We start from the raw sequence: 17,494 nt of genomic DNA on the forward strand, positions 1-17,494 counted from the left end.
ATTTATTTTAATTTACGATCTGGATAATTGCCTTGACTTCATAGTTACGTTCTATAGTCTGTATTTTTAAAATTGTTGTGAAAGCGCCTGAAGTGTCTGTGTTAAAAAAAAAAAAGTCGCCAGGGTGTAAACAAATGGATGTGTGAATCAGGCTTTTGTTATTTTAAATGAGATGGAGCTGTGTCTCTGGAGTTTATTATATAGGATAGTTTTGAAGATCTGATGTTTCCAAAGCAACTTACGTCAAAGCAAAATGTTTGCAAAGCAGTTTATGCCAATCCAACCTCTGGAGTTTCCTTCTTGAAGTGATTCAGATGCTAGAGCTGATAAGGAAAGCACTCCCCCCATCCCCCACCCCAACATGGGAGGATTCCCTGAGAAGCCTGGAATGACACGGTAGAATCAGTGGTGGAATTCAGCCAGTTCGCACCACTTCCGGAGAACCGGTTGTTAACTTTCTGAGCAGTTTGCAAACTGGTTGTTGGAAGAAATCATTAGATCAGAGAACTGGTTGTTAAATTACTTGAATCCCACCACTGGGTAGAACTCTTGGTTGCAAAGTAGATGACACTATTGCAGTTCCTACAGTTCAGCCTCTTCCAGATGTCTTAAGCAGTAGTGGGTTGCTACCGGTTCACACCAGTTCGGACGAATCTGTAGCAACGGCGGCGGGAGGCTCCGTCTGGACATCATCAAATATGCTTTGCGCATGCACGAGTGAACCGGTAGCAAATGTAAGTGAAACCCACTACTGGTCTTAAGGCAAGAATTCTGATAGTTGCCATCCTACCTCATCTGCCTCATCTAATGTACAGCATGGGTTTCTCCTTGAAGAAGAGGCTAGGGACATGGATTGCACAAAAGGAGAGTTAACCAGTCAACCCTCATCATAAGGTGATTCTGGATAGAGTTTTTCTAACCTTCACTTCCAGCATCAGCCATCTGTAGTGGAATGTAGTCTGGATTCCCACAGGGTGGGGCTGCATTCCAGAGGAACAAGAGACAGCAAACTTTAGGTAGTTTGGTTGGGAGAAAGAGAATCAGGAAGGTCTTTCCCAGGAGTTCTCAGAGTATATTTTTAATGGTGCAAGTACCGTATTTTTCAGAGTATAAGACACACTTTAGTTTTTGGGGAGGAAAATAAAAAAAAAAGCTGATTGGCAAATGGATCAGCCTCCAGAATACCCCCAATCAGCTGTTCCCAGAGGTGAATTTTAACAGCAGGTTCCTTGGTTGTGAGCTCTGTGCCTTGTTTTTTTTTTTTTTTTGCTTTTTTTTTCTGCCTCTGAAACTTCTGAAACTCCATTTCAGAAAACAACTTTTTTTCCTGCCTCTGAAAGCCTCCGAAACAGAGCTTCAAAAAAAAAAAAGCCTCTGAAGCTCTGTTTGGGGGCTTCTTTTCTGAAGCTTCGTTTCTGATGCTTTTTTCAGCCTCTGAAACCTCCGTTTGAGAAGCTGGGTGGGGCTACATTTGGAGTATAAGACGCACCCAGATTTCCACCCTCTTTTTTTGGGGAAAAAGGTGCATCTTATACTCCGAAAAATACGGTAGTTTGCTTTAGTTTGGAAAGATTTCTGTCTACAGGTGAGGAAACTTCTTAGAAGAAACTCTGTGTGCCTTTCTTGGTCTTTGACCTGACATCCTCAGACTAATTGGATACCAAGATTTACATGCCCTGAATGTTCAGCAAAATCGACAAGAATTTGTTGATTTTGCAGTACATTTTCATATTCATATTTTAATCAGTCCAAGCTGATAAAACAAAACAAAACACAGACACTCCTGTGAAAGTAACATGTTCATGGTTGGCTCAAGTCACAGATGATTAAATCTTCTTGCACAACCTCCACCTTTTTTTGAACCTGACCTTTTGATTCAAAAAAATTAATCATCCTTTGATTGCTATTCAGCTACACCATTAGAAAAGGCCTAGAAAATGAGCGTAGGTAGTTTCAACCATTGTGTCTTTGGGGACTTTGCTCCAAATTATATTTGGTTCACCCCTGTGCCTTCCTTCCCGGCAAGTTGCTGAAGACTGCTGATGAAGGAGAATCTTTTTTTTTTTTAAATTTGATTTATATGCCGCCCTTCTCTGGAGACTCAGGGCAGCTTACAATGCGTTAAGCAATAGCCTTCATACTTTTGTATATTTATACAAGGTCAGCTTATTGTCCCTGCAATCTGGGTCCTCATTTCACCTACCTTTGAAAGGATGGAAGGCTGAGTCAACCTTGAGCCTGGTGAGATTTGAACTTACAGTAATTGCAGACAGCTGGTGTTAATCACAATGCTATCAGTCTGCTGAGCCACCAGGCCCCAGAATCTGGTGGTGTTTTTTTGTTTTTGTTTTAAAACAAACCTAGAATAGCAGCGTTCTTCCAAGTGACAGTCACACTTCTGAGCTGCTCGCTAGAAACCACACGAAATGTTTACATGGATATAAACTTGGTTTTATTTAAGCACATAACGAAAATGATATTAAATTAGTTCAATTACAGTAACAACTTATTTCCACATTTTTATTTCCCCCCCCCTCCCCAATTCTATTAAAAAATTACAATTTAGCAGCAATTTTTAGAGAATTCTGCAGGTCATGGCTAAAGCTTTGAGGAATAAATGCAGTTCGGGGACTTTATGCTAGGCCATAAAAAACTGATAGGCTAAAAAAAGTGACAGCATTTATCTGCCTGTAATTGGTTTCAACAATAGACCTGTTAGCCAGTTAGTTGGTTGGTTAATAGGTAGGTCTGGTATTACTTCAATGGAAGACCAGAAGGACATCCAGGGATGTAGGCTAGACTGGAAGAAGTCAATCATCAGAGGAATGTATATTCATGCCTATAAATATAGAATGAATTTTCTTTTTCCATATTTTTGGGAGAAAGTTTTAGGAAGTTGGAGATATCTAAACTATTGGTGGGGAAAAGAGCTGAAATCCTGTTTACATTTTATTTGGGGTGCTGCCAAGGAGGATGGATGTGGCCATTTTATTTATTTGGGGCACCCCTTCCCAGATTTTCAAGGCAAAACATCCCTTGCAAAATGGCCTGTGTTGTCAAAAAAAAAACCATCACGGGCAGCAACTAAGTAAAAAAAAATATGTACCTCTTGACTGGATGTTGAGGCATGGCAACTGGACTTCTTTCCTTTTTGGTCTGAAAGATTTCGTTGCTTATCCAAGTAGCTTCTTCAGTTAGACCAGTGTTTCTCAACCTTGGTAGCTTGAAGATGGGTGGACTTCAACTTCCAGAATTCTGGGAGTTGAAGTCCACCCATCTTCAAGCTTCCAAGGTTGAGAAACACTGAATTAGACCAAGTTGGTTAGGGGGATCCCATATAAGTTAGTTCGTTGGTTAATTAGAGGGGCCCCCTAACCAACTTGCTCAGACTGAAGAAGCTACTTGGAGAAGCAGTGAAACGTTACAACCAGAAGGAAAAGAGATCCAGTTGCCATGACTCAACTTCCAGACAACTCTACCTAGAAGATGACTGAGAATTTTCATTGAGATGTATGTCTTGAGTTTCTTCCAGTTCTATGATTTAAGATGAAGTCCAGAAGATGAGAAGAACGTGGCCCCCCTTCAGTAGAGGTCTGGATTTGCATTTTCTTTGAAATTGCCTGAAAGAATTGGCCAAGTCGTGCTCCCGTTAAGCAACAATTGGGAAAACAGCATCAGTAGTAACACCGCAGTTGTTGTCTTTCATGGACATGAGGATGTAACCATCGTTGCCCCAGTAGGTGGACCAAGAGTTCTTGATGAGCCAGTAAAGCTCTCCTTGAAGGACACCATAACCGACAGCCAGGACAGCATGATCTAGCTGACCCCTCTTGTTTTCTAAAAAAAAGATGGGGAAAAAAAAAAAGAATTGACTCAGAACAAAATGGCGTTTTGATATGTGTGATTAGGCAAAAGAATGCACCACAGCTCCATTGAGGTTACATAGTGACCCAGGCTGGGACTTTTAAATCCTGAATTTACAGAACTTGTGAAGATTAAATGGTCCTGTTTATTACTGCAGTTATGAAAATGCAGATTGTAGGCTTCACAACCACAGTAATCAACGATGCAATTTCTCTGCTTCTCTCTCTCTCTTTATAGCTGTTCCATGATTCACAGTATTATCTTTTAGGGATGTGAATTACAGTTAACCGATTGAGAATTCGAGAAACCTCAGTGTTATGACCACGGGCATCAAATAACGTCCATCAGCATTCTTTCTGCAATCCAAAATTTGCAAACACGCACGAAACATCTACGCATTCTCTCCCCTCCCCTCCAAAACCAACATGCTTCTAAAAGTTTTATATAAACAATCATAAATGTCTTTTTAAAAAAGAATTTTTTACGTTGAAATTATCTTATTGGAGATATATAACGTTTCAGACAAATAGTTGTCCAATCTCTTCTTAAAAACCTTCCTGTTGAAGCACTTAAAACATCTGGAGACAGATTTTTCCACCGATTACTTGTTCTAACTGCCAGGAAATTTCTCCTTATTTCTAGGTTGCTTCTCTCCTTGATTAGCTTCCATCCTTTGCTTCTTGTCCTACCTGCAGGTACTTTGGAGAATAGGTTGACCCTTCTCCTTTCTGGCAGATATTGGAAGACTGCTATAATGTCTCCCCTAGTCCTTCTTTTCATTAAACTAGACATAACCCATTCCTGCAACTGTGTTGTGACCCCGACTCCCGAGCCTGTCCTAACAGAGGAAGAGGACTCAGAAGGTGATGGGGAGGAACTGACAAGGCCTCCCTCTCCAGGACCCTCCTTTCTGGCAATGCCTCAGGTTCCATCCGAAGGCCAGGAGGAACAGCCTGGGATGTGTCAGGAGGAAGGCATATCGGAGCACCAATTGATAGGGAGCAAGGATGATGAATCCTGGCTTGATCCCAGGCAGCGTCGGAGGGAGAAGCGTGCGCAGCAACGGAAGAGGCGTGGGAGGGCCAGAGATTGAGCTGAGTCACGGAGCCACGTCCCACCAAGAATAAAAGTGGGTGGGATTGCTCTTCAGGCTTTGTGACGGACAAAGTTAAACCCTGAAAGTCACATCGTGATCTCTGAAATTCGGCTTGGATATATTTTGGACTGAACATTGACTAAACTCTTGTCTCATGGATAATTTGTTGCTCCTGGAACGGACTGAAGATAAGTCCTCTTCTGCTTTATGGGAGTGAAACCGGTCTTAGCAGGCATTCAGCAATTTGCTGCCAAAACCTTGGTCTGCCAGGAATTCTATTCTGTTTACCTAATAAAATATTGGCAGGCATGCTTGGTATTACGTTTGCCTGTGTGAAGAAGGGGGACAGAACAAACTGTTCTTCATATGTTTTAGCCTCCAGTCCCCTAATCCTCTTTGTTGGTCTTTTCTTTTTCTCTTTCAAGAGTGTCAACATTTTTTTTTATATCATAGCAATCAAAGATGGCCTAGCTAGTAGTATCAATTTGAATCTATTCTGGATTGGTGAGCTAGGAATGGGGAAAACCCTATTGGTTATACCTGCATTTGTTGTTTCCTAAGCTCTTTGAATGGGATAATGGATTTACATATTGAAAAACAGGACTGTATCATCTGGAGATTAATAGTCATAATTATGCTGCACACATAGCCAAACGAATCTTTAACACAGGCACACGGATCATTGGGTAGGTGGTCCTGCAGGACAATTCTCAACCACCCTTGCTCAAGTTAATCCAACTGGGTATTCTTCAAAACTGGTATCCCTTGAGATGTTAAAGGGGCATGGAAAAACTGTGGCGATTTAATTCACAAAAGCAAGACATGCCATGTGTAATAAATGTATTATTACTATAATGAAAAAAAAAACGAAAGCAAATAGCTGGAATGGCAGGGGACGACTGCTGGCAAATTTTCTGCTACATATTTTTCTATTCCCTGAACACATCCCCTGTAGACATTTTGGAAATGGAGGGAGGGGAGGGAGGGACGGAGGAAGGAAGGAAAGAAAAAAGGGGGAGGGAGGGAGGAAGGAAAGAAAATGGGGAGGGAGGGAAGAAGGAAAGATAAAGAGGGAGGGAGGAAGGAAAGATAAAGGAGGAGGGAGGAAGGAAGGAAAGAAAAAAGGGGGAGGGAGGAAGGAAGGAAGGAAATATAAAGGGGGAGGGAGGGAGGGAGGAAGGAAGGAAAGAAAGAAAATGGGGAGGGAGGGAGGAAGGAAAGATAAAGGGGGAGGAAGGAAGGAAGGAAAGATAAAGGGGGAGAGAGGAAGGAGGGGAAGATAAAGAGGGAGGGAGGAAGGAAGGAAGGAAAGAAAAAGGGGGAGGGAGGGAGGGAGGAAGGAAGGAAGGTTTCTTCCTTCAGAGTGGAAGCCAACTTAGCTGTAGAAAAAGGAAGGATCTGGCTGAAATATGATATAAGTAGATTTCTCCTAAGGGCAGAATTCGGGCCCAGTTCCTGCTAAGTATGAACTGTTGTTCTTGGAATGTAATTTCAAGAATGCATCTCGATTTACCAGTTCCACATTAATGTGGTAAGCTATGGGTACTTCCACACAGCATTATTTTTGCTCCATCAATGTATTTAAGTCAACTATGTCATTATGTCAGTTTTGGTTTGCTAAACCTGCTATAATCTATAATAAAAGTACATTTAAAAAAAAAAATAAACCAGAAGAAAATTGGCTCAGATGCTTAAGGAAGGAGACATCGTGGAGATCAGGCTGAGCAGTGAGCACTCCATGGAGCAGGGGCTGCTCGGAAACTTACTGCATTTGGGCTCGTAGTAGACCCCATTAGAATAGAAAGAGAAGGTCCTGTGGGAGGCATCGATGCTGACAGAGACAGGTCCGTGCTTGTAAATGGCGGCCTTCAGAGCAGTCGTGTTCCCAGAAGTGACGTTGACGTAACTTGAGAGCTTGCTCACGAGATGAGTCTTGTTGCTGTGACAGTAGCCATTCTGGTAGGAAGAGAACACCCCATAGTCAAGATTCCATTGACTGTAGCATCCATTCCCCTTGACTTAGGGGCCCCTGAAATTGAATGCCCTCTACAAATACAGGTAGTCCTCGACTTACAACCATCCATTTAGTGACTGTTCCAAGTTACAACGGCACTGAAAAAAAGTGAAACCGTTTTTTCACAGTTACGACCTTTGAAGCAACCCCATGATCATGTGATCAAAAATTCAGATGCTTGGCAACTGGTTCATACTTATGACCGCCACCGTGTCCCAAGGTCCTGTGATCCGCTTTTGCCGCCTTCTGACCAGCAAAATCAGTGGGGAAGCCAGATTCACTTTAACAGCTTTATTACTAACTTAACCAGCGGCTGTGACTCCCTTAACAACGGTGGCAAGAAAAGTCGTAAAATGGAGCAAAACTCACTTAACAAAGGTCTCACCTAGCAAGAGAAATGTTGGGCTCAGTTATGGATGTAAGTTGGGGACTAAGTTGTAAATAAAGGCATAAAGATGCATTGACAAAAGCGATAGGGAAAAATAAATCCATGGGTGTCTATGCATACACAGATACATAAGAGGATACAAGCATGTCGGAATTAAGTGCAGTCAGGTGATGGCATGAAAGGGTACCTGGATGTCAGATATTAAATCTGGGTTATAAATCCCATTTTTGGGGGTCAGTCGTCACTTAGAACAGTCAGCATGCAACTGGCCATAAGTTGAGGACCATCTGCTAAACAACTAATTCCCCCAACACTGTCAAACTATCTAGAAATAACTATCATTATTCTCATCCTCCCTATTACCTATCTCCTTATCTTCTTATGACTATAACTTTGTTGCTTGTATCTTATGACTTATATTGTATGATTTATGTTGATAGCTTATTTAGTATACATGAGTATCACTAAGTGTTGTATCTAATGTTTTATGATGAATGTATTGTCACAATGATTACTATGCTAATGATCTATCACTATTGTTGTATGTACACTGAGAGCTTATGCACCGGAGACAAATTCCTTGTGTGTCTAATCATACTTGGCCAATAAAGAATTCCATTCCATTCCATTCCATTCCATTCGTCCAGTCCAGTCCAGTCCAGTCCAGTCCAGTCCATCCCCTTCCCTCTCCTCCCCTCCCTTCCTCTCCTCTCCTCCCCTCCCCTCCCCTCGCATTCCATTCCATTCCATCCCACTCCATTCGTCCAGTCCAGTCCAGTCCATCCCCTCCCCTCTCCTCCCCTTCCCTCCCCTCCCCTCGCATTCTATTCCATTCCATTCCAATTCCAATTCCATTCCGTTCCGTTCCGTTCCATTCCATTCCAAACTGGAAACAACTACTGGTAGTTGCAACCAGCATCTCTTTCAGAGCAACTCTTAAGCCATACCGATCTTTTCCACACAAGCAGAGGTCTTCTGGATCCCCCCCAACAGACGGCCCTCCGTCACTCACTTGTCCTTTGTAGGGCCCATACGACTCGGTGGTGGCGATGCCGCCATGTTTTAGGATCCATTCAAATGCCTGCCATTCCTCACCGCCGTCGCAGGCGTAGTTCCCAAAACCCCAGGAGCAGTCGATGAGAATTTGTTGAGAGAGCGAGATGAGATGCCCCGTCTGGGGAAGAGAATAAAACACACTTTGTTCAGCCTTGGTTGCATTTCCTGGCAAGGGAGCAAAGCTACCAATTGAGGTTCCTCACTGCATCAGAAAAATCACAGGGAAGGGTGTGTGAGTTTGTGTGTATACGGTGTTTCTCTTTTTTACAGAAAGCAGCTTCATCTGCTAGACCTTGAGGTAGTCCTCAACTTACAGCAATTCATTTAGTGACCGTTTGAATTTACGATGGCACTCAAAAAATTGATTTATGACTGGTTTTCACACTTATGACCATTGCAGCATCCCAGGGGTGGGTTCCACTTACCTTTACTACTAGTGTTGTGGCCCCGCCCTCTGAGCCTATCCCATCGGAGGAAGAAAGCTCCGAGCATGAGGAAGAGGAGTCAGCCAGGCCTCCCTCTCCAGGCCCCTCCCCTCTGGCACTGTCTCAGGTGCCGGCCGAGGGAGAGGAGATTAACAGGGAGACAGGTGGCTCGGATGAGAGTGAGGGAGAGACATCATTCCTGGACGCACGCCTCCGAAGGCGTGATAAACGATTGCAGCAGCTCAGGAGGCGTGCTAGGGATTAGAACTGAGTCACTGGACCACACCCCAGAGACTATATAATAGAGGGTGGTGGCCAGCGATCCTTGTAACGAACAAAAATAAACCTTGGATAGTCACTAAAGCCTTGTCCGAAACTACTGAGAGGAATATTTATTTTTGTTGGACTCTTGTACGCTGAGTATATTATCTTTCTGTTTCTGTGGAAATAAAGCACTTGGCAGATGGTGTGTATATCGCTGCCAAGTTGGAGATAAAGACCTAGGTGTGTGCCAAGTGCTTCCTTAACCCTCGGCTGGCTGTGTTTGTGTGTGTGTGTGGACGGGGACAGATCAACTAGTTCGCTCTGCTGCGCATGCACAGAAGCTTCTGCCCATGCGCAGATCACCAATGATGAAGTCGTTCCTGGTGGGCGGAGCCTCCCACCAGTTTTACTACTGATTTTATAGAACCAGACAGAACCGGGAGCAACCCACCACTGCAGCATCCCCATGGTCATATGAATTCAGGCGCTTGGCAAATGACTCATATTTATGACGGTTGCAGCGTCCCGGGGTCACGTGATCCGCTCTTGTGACCTTCTGACAAGCAAAGTCAATGGGGAAGTCAGATTCACTTAACAACCGTGTTACTAATTTAACAACGGCAGTGATTCACTTCACAAGCGTGGCAAGAAAGGTTGCAAAACGGGGTCAAATTCACTTAACAACGGTCTCGCTTAGCTACAGAAAACTTGGGCTCAATTGTGGTCTAGCTGTATTGCTGTGCTTTGCAAAACAATAATCCTTCATTTCCATTAAGGAGGGTCACTCCAGTCGCATCCTTTGGAATCCTGGACAACACAGAGTTCTGTGCAATATGAATGACAAAATAAGAGTAAAACCTGATTAAATTATTATAAATATCAGAAGCACCATTCTAAGGTTTTCCGCCCCCACAAATGAGGGAGTTGATTTTTTTTTTTCCCTAGCCTTGGCCAAGTGTGGGCTCAGCTCAGGAATTCGTTTTCTCTGTAGGAACAGTTTTAATCTCTCCGGTTTTGTTCTGTTTCATTGCTAGAGCTGCTGCTTTCTTCTTTTAAAAAATAGAAATAAAAATCTCAACGGTATAATTTAGAAGACTATAGCTGGAGCAACTTTTGAATATTACTTAGTGTAGGTGGGTTTTGTGTTTTTTTTTTTTAAAAAAAAAACCACAGTCCCAAAAGCCTTACTGAGAAATCACCAGGACATTGATCCGTGTTTCTAAAGATCTTTAGAAAGTGTTTTCAAAAGGTTATGTACCAGGCCTGTGTAGTGCATCCAGTTTGAAGAAATACTTTGGAACATGGATTTGGAACACGACGAATGCGGCAGCTTTCCCAATTGAGCCTAGAGCTCTGCATTGTCTTACGATGTCTTTTGTGCAAAATAACCGATGGAATAGAAATAGAAGTCATACTTGGTAGATTTGTTGGCTGTACAGGTAGTCCTCGACTTACAGCCTCAACGGAGTCCCAAACTTATGTTTCTAAGTGAGTTTTGCCCCATTCTACGACCTTTCTTGCCACGGTTGTTAAGTGAATCACTGTAGTTGTTACTTTAGCAACACGGTTGTTAAGTGAATCTGGCTTCCCCATTGACTTTGCTTGTCAGAAGGTCGCAAAAGGGGATCCCATGATCCAAGGATGCTGTGACCATCATAAATATGAACTAGTCTGAATTTTGCTCACATGACCATGGGATATGCCGCAACCTCGGCTGAAGAGGTTGTAAAAAATGCTTTTAAAAGCCTCTGACGATCCCAGCTGAGCTGCAGGATCATCAGAGGCTTTTTTTTACTTTTAAAAGCATTTTTTCAGTCGAAGAGTTGTAGAAAAAATGCTTTTAAAAATTAAAAAAAAAAAGCCTCTGATGATTACGCGGCTCAGCTGGGCATGGCGGGGGGGCAGGAATTTTTGCTACCGGTTCTCCGAACCACCCACTGCCATCGCTACCGGATCGGGCGATCCGGTCCAAACCGGGAGCATTTCACCCTTGGTTGGACTAGAAGACCTCCAAGGTCCCTTCCAACTCTGTTATTCTATTCTATTAATACTAATCTAATCTATATCTATATATCATCTATACCTATATCTTTATCTATCTATATCTATATACCTGTAGCTATATCTATCAATCTTTATCGATATGAGGACAGATATTGACAATTGAAGACCCAGTTTGGTATAGTAGTTAAGGTGCTGGCCTAGAAACCAGGAGAATGTGAGTTCTAGTCCTTTAGGCATGAGAGCCAACTGAGTGACTTTGGGCCAATCCCTCTAGCTCAGCCCACCCTATCCCACAGAGTTGTGGGGAGAACAGGAAGAAGGAATATTAGGTATGTTCACTGCTTTGAGTTACTTACTGGTATAAAGGGATAAAAATAGAAAGATAGATAGATAGATAGATAGATAGATAGATAGATAGATAGATAGATAGATTGCTCCTGGAAGCACGAAGCCAAGAATACCAACCTGAAGATGACGAATGAGACTTCGTCGAAACGTCGCCAAGACACTTCCAATTTTACGTGGGAGAAGACCCGAATAACCAAAGACCTACATACAAACACCCGCGAAAACCTGAGAAAATAGATAGATAGATAGATAGATAGATAGATAGATAGATAGATAGATAGATAGATGGATGGATGGATGGATGGATGGATGGATGGATGGATGGATGGATGGATGGATGGATGGATGGATGGACGGGTGGGTGGGTGAATGGATGGGTGGGTGAGTAGTTGGGTGGGTGGGTGGACAGATGGATGGATGGATGGACGGACAGACAAACAGATAGACAAATAGTGGTTCTTGGGCACCCTACATGAGAAGTATGCAAAGCATTGGAGATGCAAAACTTTCCAGTCTTGAAACATTCTATTGCACGTTCAAGATCTCAATTCTCCCTTCCAAACAATTAGCATGAACGTACTTTGGAACAGGGTCTTTTGAATTTGAAGTGTTTTGCACACTCCTAACCAGGGATGCTATTCAGCAGGTTCTGAAGGTTCTGGAGAACCGGTAGCGGAAATTTTGAGTAGTTCAGAGAACTGGCAAATACCACCTCTGGCTGGTCCCAGGAGTGGGGTGGAAATGGGGATTTTGCAGTATCCTTCCCCTGGAGTGGGGTAAGAATGGAGATTTTACAGTATTCTTCCCCTGCCACGCCCACCAAGCCACACCCACTAAGCCACACCACGCCCACCAAGCCATGCCCACAGAACCGGTAGTAAAAAAAAAAATTCCACCACTATTCCTCACCAACATCATCCAAATTCTAAGGAAGGAAACAGTTCCTACCTTAAGGAAAAGAGCTCCTTCAAGGGATCCTGTAGTAGAAAAACTCCAGCAGGACCCACACACAGCCTGGTCTTTGACAGGCGTCACTGCCCCTGGAAAGAGCAAAGAGAAATTTTTGCACATTTTCTTTGCCATCCTCCTGCAGATCTCCTGTTATACTGTTTACCTTCACATGCTGCCAGACAAGACCAGAATCCCATACTTCTTTTCTTTTTGGCAATAGTAAAAATCCAAAGGATATCTAGAACAATGTTTAACTTTCATTCACCTACCCTGGAAGAATCGAGTTTTTAATTTTTCTCTTTTGCATTTTCTATCTATGCCATTTAGTATTTGTACTCAGATCCACTCTTTGTCACATCAGGTGAGGACTAAGGCTATTTCTCCATTAGTGATTTTCAAAATCTTCTAGTATTCCCCTATTATCACTGGTGATTTGAAGCCTGTTCTCGTTACTGTTGTTTTGGTATAGTAATGGTTGAATGATTCTAGAACAGGGGTCTCAAACTCAAGGCCCGCGGGGTGCTTAGATCTGGCCTACGGGGCTGCCCTGAAAACCGTTTTCGGCCACAGAGGCCTCCTGCAGCCCTCTGCCAGTAAAAACGCAGAGAGCTATCAAAGCAAACTAAAAACAAAACAAAAGGAGAAATGTTTCCCCTTTTGCATTTGCACATGCAAGAAAGGACAGGAAAGGAGAAAGGGAAAGAGGAAAGAAAAAGAAAAAGAAGGGAAGATGGGAAGAGAGCAAGGAAGGAAAAAGAAGGAAAGAGGGGAAGGAAGAAGAAAGGAGAAGGAAAAGGGAAGGAAAAAGAAGAAAAGGAAGGAAAGAAGGAAGGAAGGAAGGAAGGAAGGAAGGAAGGAAGGAAGGAAGGAAGGAAGGAAGGAAGGAAGGAAGGATATAATGAGAGAGAGAGATGGTCTCAGGGAAGTCCTGCCTCAGCACTTGGCCACACAGGTGTCCCTGACACGAGTGACGTCGAACTGGCCACGCCCCCTGGCCACTCCCCACACCCCCCTGCGGTGAAACACAACCCTGATGCGGCCATCAATGAAATTGAGTTTGACACCTCTGTTCTAGAAGACGTGATCCAAGTGAGCAATCAGCAAAAACATCCTATGATTAATTACAACAAAAGGGAATAGAAGGAAAATTAGAACACTACTATACTGTAGTTTGCAAAGAAATGACAAAAACAAGTGCAGGAAAAGGAAGAGAATCCTGTCCCCTGTTTGAATGAAAACTATTATAAAAAAACAAAACAAAAAGTCAGGAAACTGATTTATTCCTAACATCAACCGACACACGCTTCTTGGTTTCTGGCTTACAGTGAAGGACAAAGCCAAACCTTGACGTTGGTAAATCATTCTTAATGGCCGTGTGCTGTTGGAACGAGGCCACGATGGCTGAACAAGTAAGTGGCCTTGTGGCGAGATGGGTAGCAAACAAATTTACAATAAATAAATAATAAAGATTTAAAACTGCCTATTTTTGTGAATTCAATGGCCATGGAGAAATAGAAGGTCGGCTAGAGGTACAGATGTACAGATAGCCCTTGACTAACCATAGTTTATTTAGTGACCGTTTGAAGCAGGGGTGGTATTCACTTATGTTCGTGAACAGTTCACATAGGTGCGTGCGCGCCTTGTGCGCATGCGCAGAGCGTCAAAAACGGGATGTGATGACATCCGGGGGGCGAAGCCTCCCGCAACCAGCACTACCGGTTTGCCCAAACCGGATAGAACCAGCTTAATACCACCGCTCTTTTGAAGTTACAACAGCACTGAAAAAGTGACATAACTGTTTTTCACACTTATGACTGTTGCAGCATCCTCATGGTCACGTGATCAAAATTCAGCAACTGACTCATTGTCAGACTTTGATGCTATCTCAAAATAAATGAATTTCCAAACTGCCAATCTTTAAGGAAATCTTCTCTTTATTTGAGCACAGCAACCGGATCATGACTCGATGCGGACAAGACTGACTTTTTGCCCCCCAATCCCTCCCTTTCCAATCCCCAATTCTCTGCTTCTCATTGGCTATTTTCCAAGTCACTCTACTGACTTCTTGTCTCGTCATTTCACAGGAATGTCCCCCCTCCCTTCATTTCCACGATGACCCAGCTTCAAAGGGATTTAGCAGGCAAAAGTTCAGGGCTTATCTCTCTCCTCTCTATGCCAGTGGTGAGATGCTGACACTCATATTTATGATGGGTTGCAGTATCCCGGGGTCACGTGATCGCCTTTTGTGACTTTCTTTTTTTTTTTATTTCTTTTTTTCTTAAACAAACATACATAAAAACATATAGCCATCTTCAATTACACACAGTGTGTCGGTTGGTTACAAGTCTTTTGTGCATCTTCACCATATTCATAACTTACAGTTTACCTAAATTCTCATATTATCGATCTCATATATATCTATGTATTATTATTCTCATTAATCATTTATTTAACTATAGCTATTCTTCCCTCATTTTGTACAAAATATTCTAAGATTTGAGTTAAAATATTATAACATTCATTTCATCATCCTATATCAATCCAATAATAATAGATCTTTATGTTATATTTTATACAATTCTACAATTCTTGTGTTATAAAAATCTCTATCATTTTTCATTTCCATATTTTGTTATCTAACCATTGATAAAATAAGTCCCATATCTTATAATATTGTTTATCTTCTTGTTCTCTAACTAGCAATACATACCATAGAGTCGCCAGTCCAAACTTTCTGGCAAGATGAGGCCTGTGTAAATCTCCTCAGGGAACGGCAGCCCCTTGTTGGGTGCCGTGCTCTTGAGTTTCCCCCTCATCACAGCCATCTCTTCCCAGGTGAGATCAGCCAGGTGATTCAGGGCCAGCTTAAAGGGAAGGTTGGCTCGATTCTTGGAATGGACGAACCTGGGGAAGGAGGAGGAAGAATAAAAGCTAAGCCAGGTACTACCATGTTTTCCCGAAAATAAGACCCTGTCTTATATTTTTTTGAATCCTGAAATAAGCACTTGGCCTTATTGCCATGCGTTCAAAAGCCCGATTGGGCTTATTATCAGGGGATGTCTTACTTTGGGGAAAACAGAGTCTATATCAAGAGTCTGCAACCTTGGCAACTTTACGACTTGTGGACTTCAACTCCCAGAACCTCTCAGTCCCTCTGTCCTAAGATCAATTTGGGTGGAGAGAGTCAACGCATAATGGACGCCCACTAAAAAGGCATTCTCTCTCTTTTCTTTCTTATGCAAATTGTACTTTCTTCACCTTCTTGATGAGGAAGAAACAATTGAAATTGAAGATATGGCCCACATGTTGGGCTTGTACCTTCACAAAATGGTGGACAATGGTGTCTGGCTTCTCCTAGAACCCTTAGGGACTAGAACGCAGATAGCAATAGCACTTAGACTTATATACCACTTCACAGTGCATTACAGCACTCTCTGAGCTGTTTATAGAGTCAGTAGATTGTCCCCAACAATCTGGGCTCTTATTTTACCGACCTCAGAAGGATGAAAGGCTGAGTCAACCTTGAGCCTGGTGAGAATCGAACCCTTGGCAATGGAATGCAGAGTTAGCCTGCAATACTGCATTCTAACCACCACGCCACCACAGCTCTTAAATTGGCCCCACTGATTTTGGGGATTCTCAAGTATCCAGGCTTGACTTCTGGATGAGTTTTCAACCTTCACTTTTGGTACCTTATGAGAACTTTTGGCACTGCTTCTAGGCCTTGTTGGATTGCTGCTTGTTTTGACAAGTGTTGTTGTTTTATAATGTTCTTGATCATGCATTTCAATCTCAGATGTAAACTAACTTCATCATTGATACCAAAGGATAACAACGGAATGGTTTACATGCTAATGCCTCCAGTGAAGCAGAAACTCAAAACTTGGCTGGTGAGATGGGAGAAGAAGCTTTCACCTTGCCACATGTATCTTTGTACAAATGGCAATGAAAGCCTTTGAACATGCGTTAAAATGACACAGGAGAGCTAAAGTCAGAATATTAAGGAATAGTAAAGGGAAAAGGGTGCGACCAACTATTTGTAGCATGTATCTTTCAAGTCTTTCCTCCAATAATGAGCACATTTGCTAATTATGGAGAAAGCTCACCTGACATAGCCAAGATACCTGCAAATGTTTTTCATCAGAATACAGAATAACAGAGTTGGAAGGGACCTCGGAGGTCTTCTAGTCCAACCCCCTGCTCAGGCAGGAAACCCTACACCAGGGGGTCAGCAACCTGCAGCTCTGGAGCTACATGTGGCTCTTTCACCCCTCTGCTGCGGCTCTCTGTCACTCAAAATATGTGTCACAACTCCAATGTGTGACAACCGCCGGCACGCGATTTATTGAACTTTTCAACTCCCGGTAAGCCAACCATGGATAAATCCAAGAAAAGAAAACTTTCAGAAGAAAACAAAATGTTTAATTCAACTACATATGCTAGTTTTGAGGCCGCTCAAGAAATAGTCAGGCACGGGAAGGGTTTTGTGGCTCCCGGTGTTTTCTTTTCTGTGGGAAACGGGTCCAAATGACTTTTTGAGTGTTTAAGGTTGCAGACCCCTGCCCTACACCATTTCAGACAAATGGTTGTCCAATCTCTTCTTCGAAAAACTTCCAGTGTTGGAGCACCCACAACTTCTGGAGGGCAAGTTATTCCACTGATTAATTGTTCTGTTAGGAAATACTTCCTTAGTTCTAGGTTGGTTCTCTCCTTGATTAATTTCCATCCATTGCTTCTTCTCTTGCCTTCTGGTGCTTTGGAGAATAGGCTTACCTCCCTCTTCTTTGTGGCAGCCCTTCAAATATTGGAACTTTGCTATCATGTCATCCCCAGTCCTTCTTTTCATTAAACTACTTCTTTTCTCCTCTGGCGCAGTGGTTAGAGTGCAATACTTCAGGCTACTTCTGCTGACTGCTGGCTGACTGCAATTTGGCAGTTCAAATCCCATCAGGCTCAAGGTTGACTCAGCCTTCCATCCTTCCGAGGTGGGTAAAATGAGGACCCAGATTGTTGGGGGCAATAGGCTGACTCTGTAAACCGTTTAGAGAGGGGCTGTAAAGCACTGTGAAGCGGTATATAAGTCT

At 42.9% G+C, this 17,494-nt stretch overlaps 1 protein-coding gene across 1 annotated transcript in view; it reads right to left on the bottom strand.

Moving 5' to 3' along the window:
• Positions 1 to 2,429: 2,429 nt before the first annotated feature.
• The window catches only part of LOC117663529 (digestive cysteine proteinase 2-like), a 56,208-nt gene continuing 41,143 nt past the window's right edge, over positions 2,430 to 17,494 (bottom strand). Inside the window, exons 7-11 of the mRNA XM_060691489.2 lie at positions 15,121 to 15,314; positions 12,408 to 12,499; positions 8,375 to 8,536; positions 6,727 to 6,916; positions 2,430 to 3,837 (exon numbers count right to left, since the gene is read on the bottom strand). Coding sequence (XP_060547472.1) covers positions 3,650 to 3,837; positions 6,727 to 6,916; positions 8,375 to 8,536; positions 12,408 to 12,499; positions 15,121 to 15,314 — 826 coding nt within the window. The 3' untranslated portion in view covers positions 2,430 to 3,649. The remainder of the gene's footprint in view (positions 3,838 to 6,726; positions 6,917 to 8,374; positions 8,537 to 12,407; positions 12,500 to 15,120; positions 15,315 to 17,494) is intronic.

The sequence above is a fragment of the Pantherophis guttatus genome, chromosome 10 (genome assembly GCF_059756535.1).
Source record: "Pantherophis guttatus breed Tessera chromosome 10, ASM5975653v1, whole genome shotgun sequence".
NCBI lineage: Eukaryota > Metazoa > Chordata > Lepidosauria > Squamata > Colubridae > Pantherophis > Pantherophis guttatus.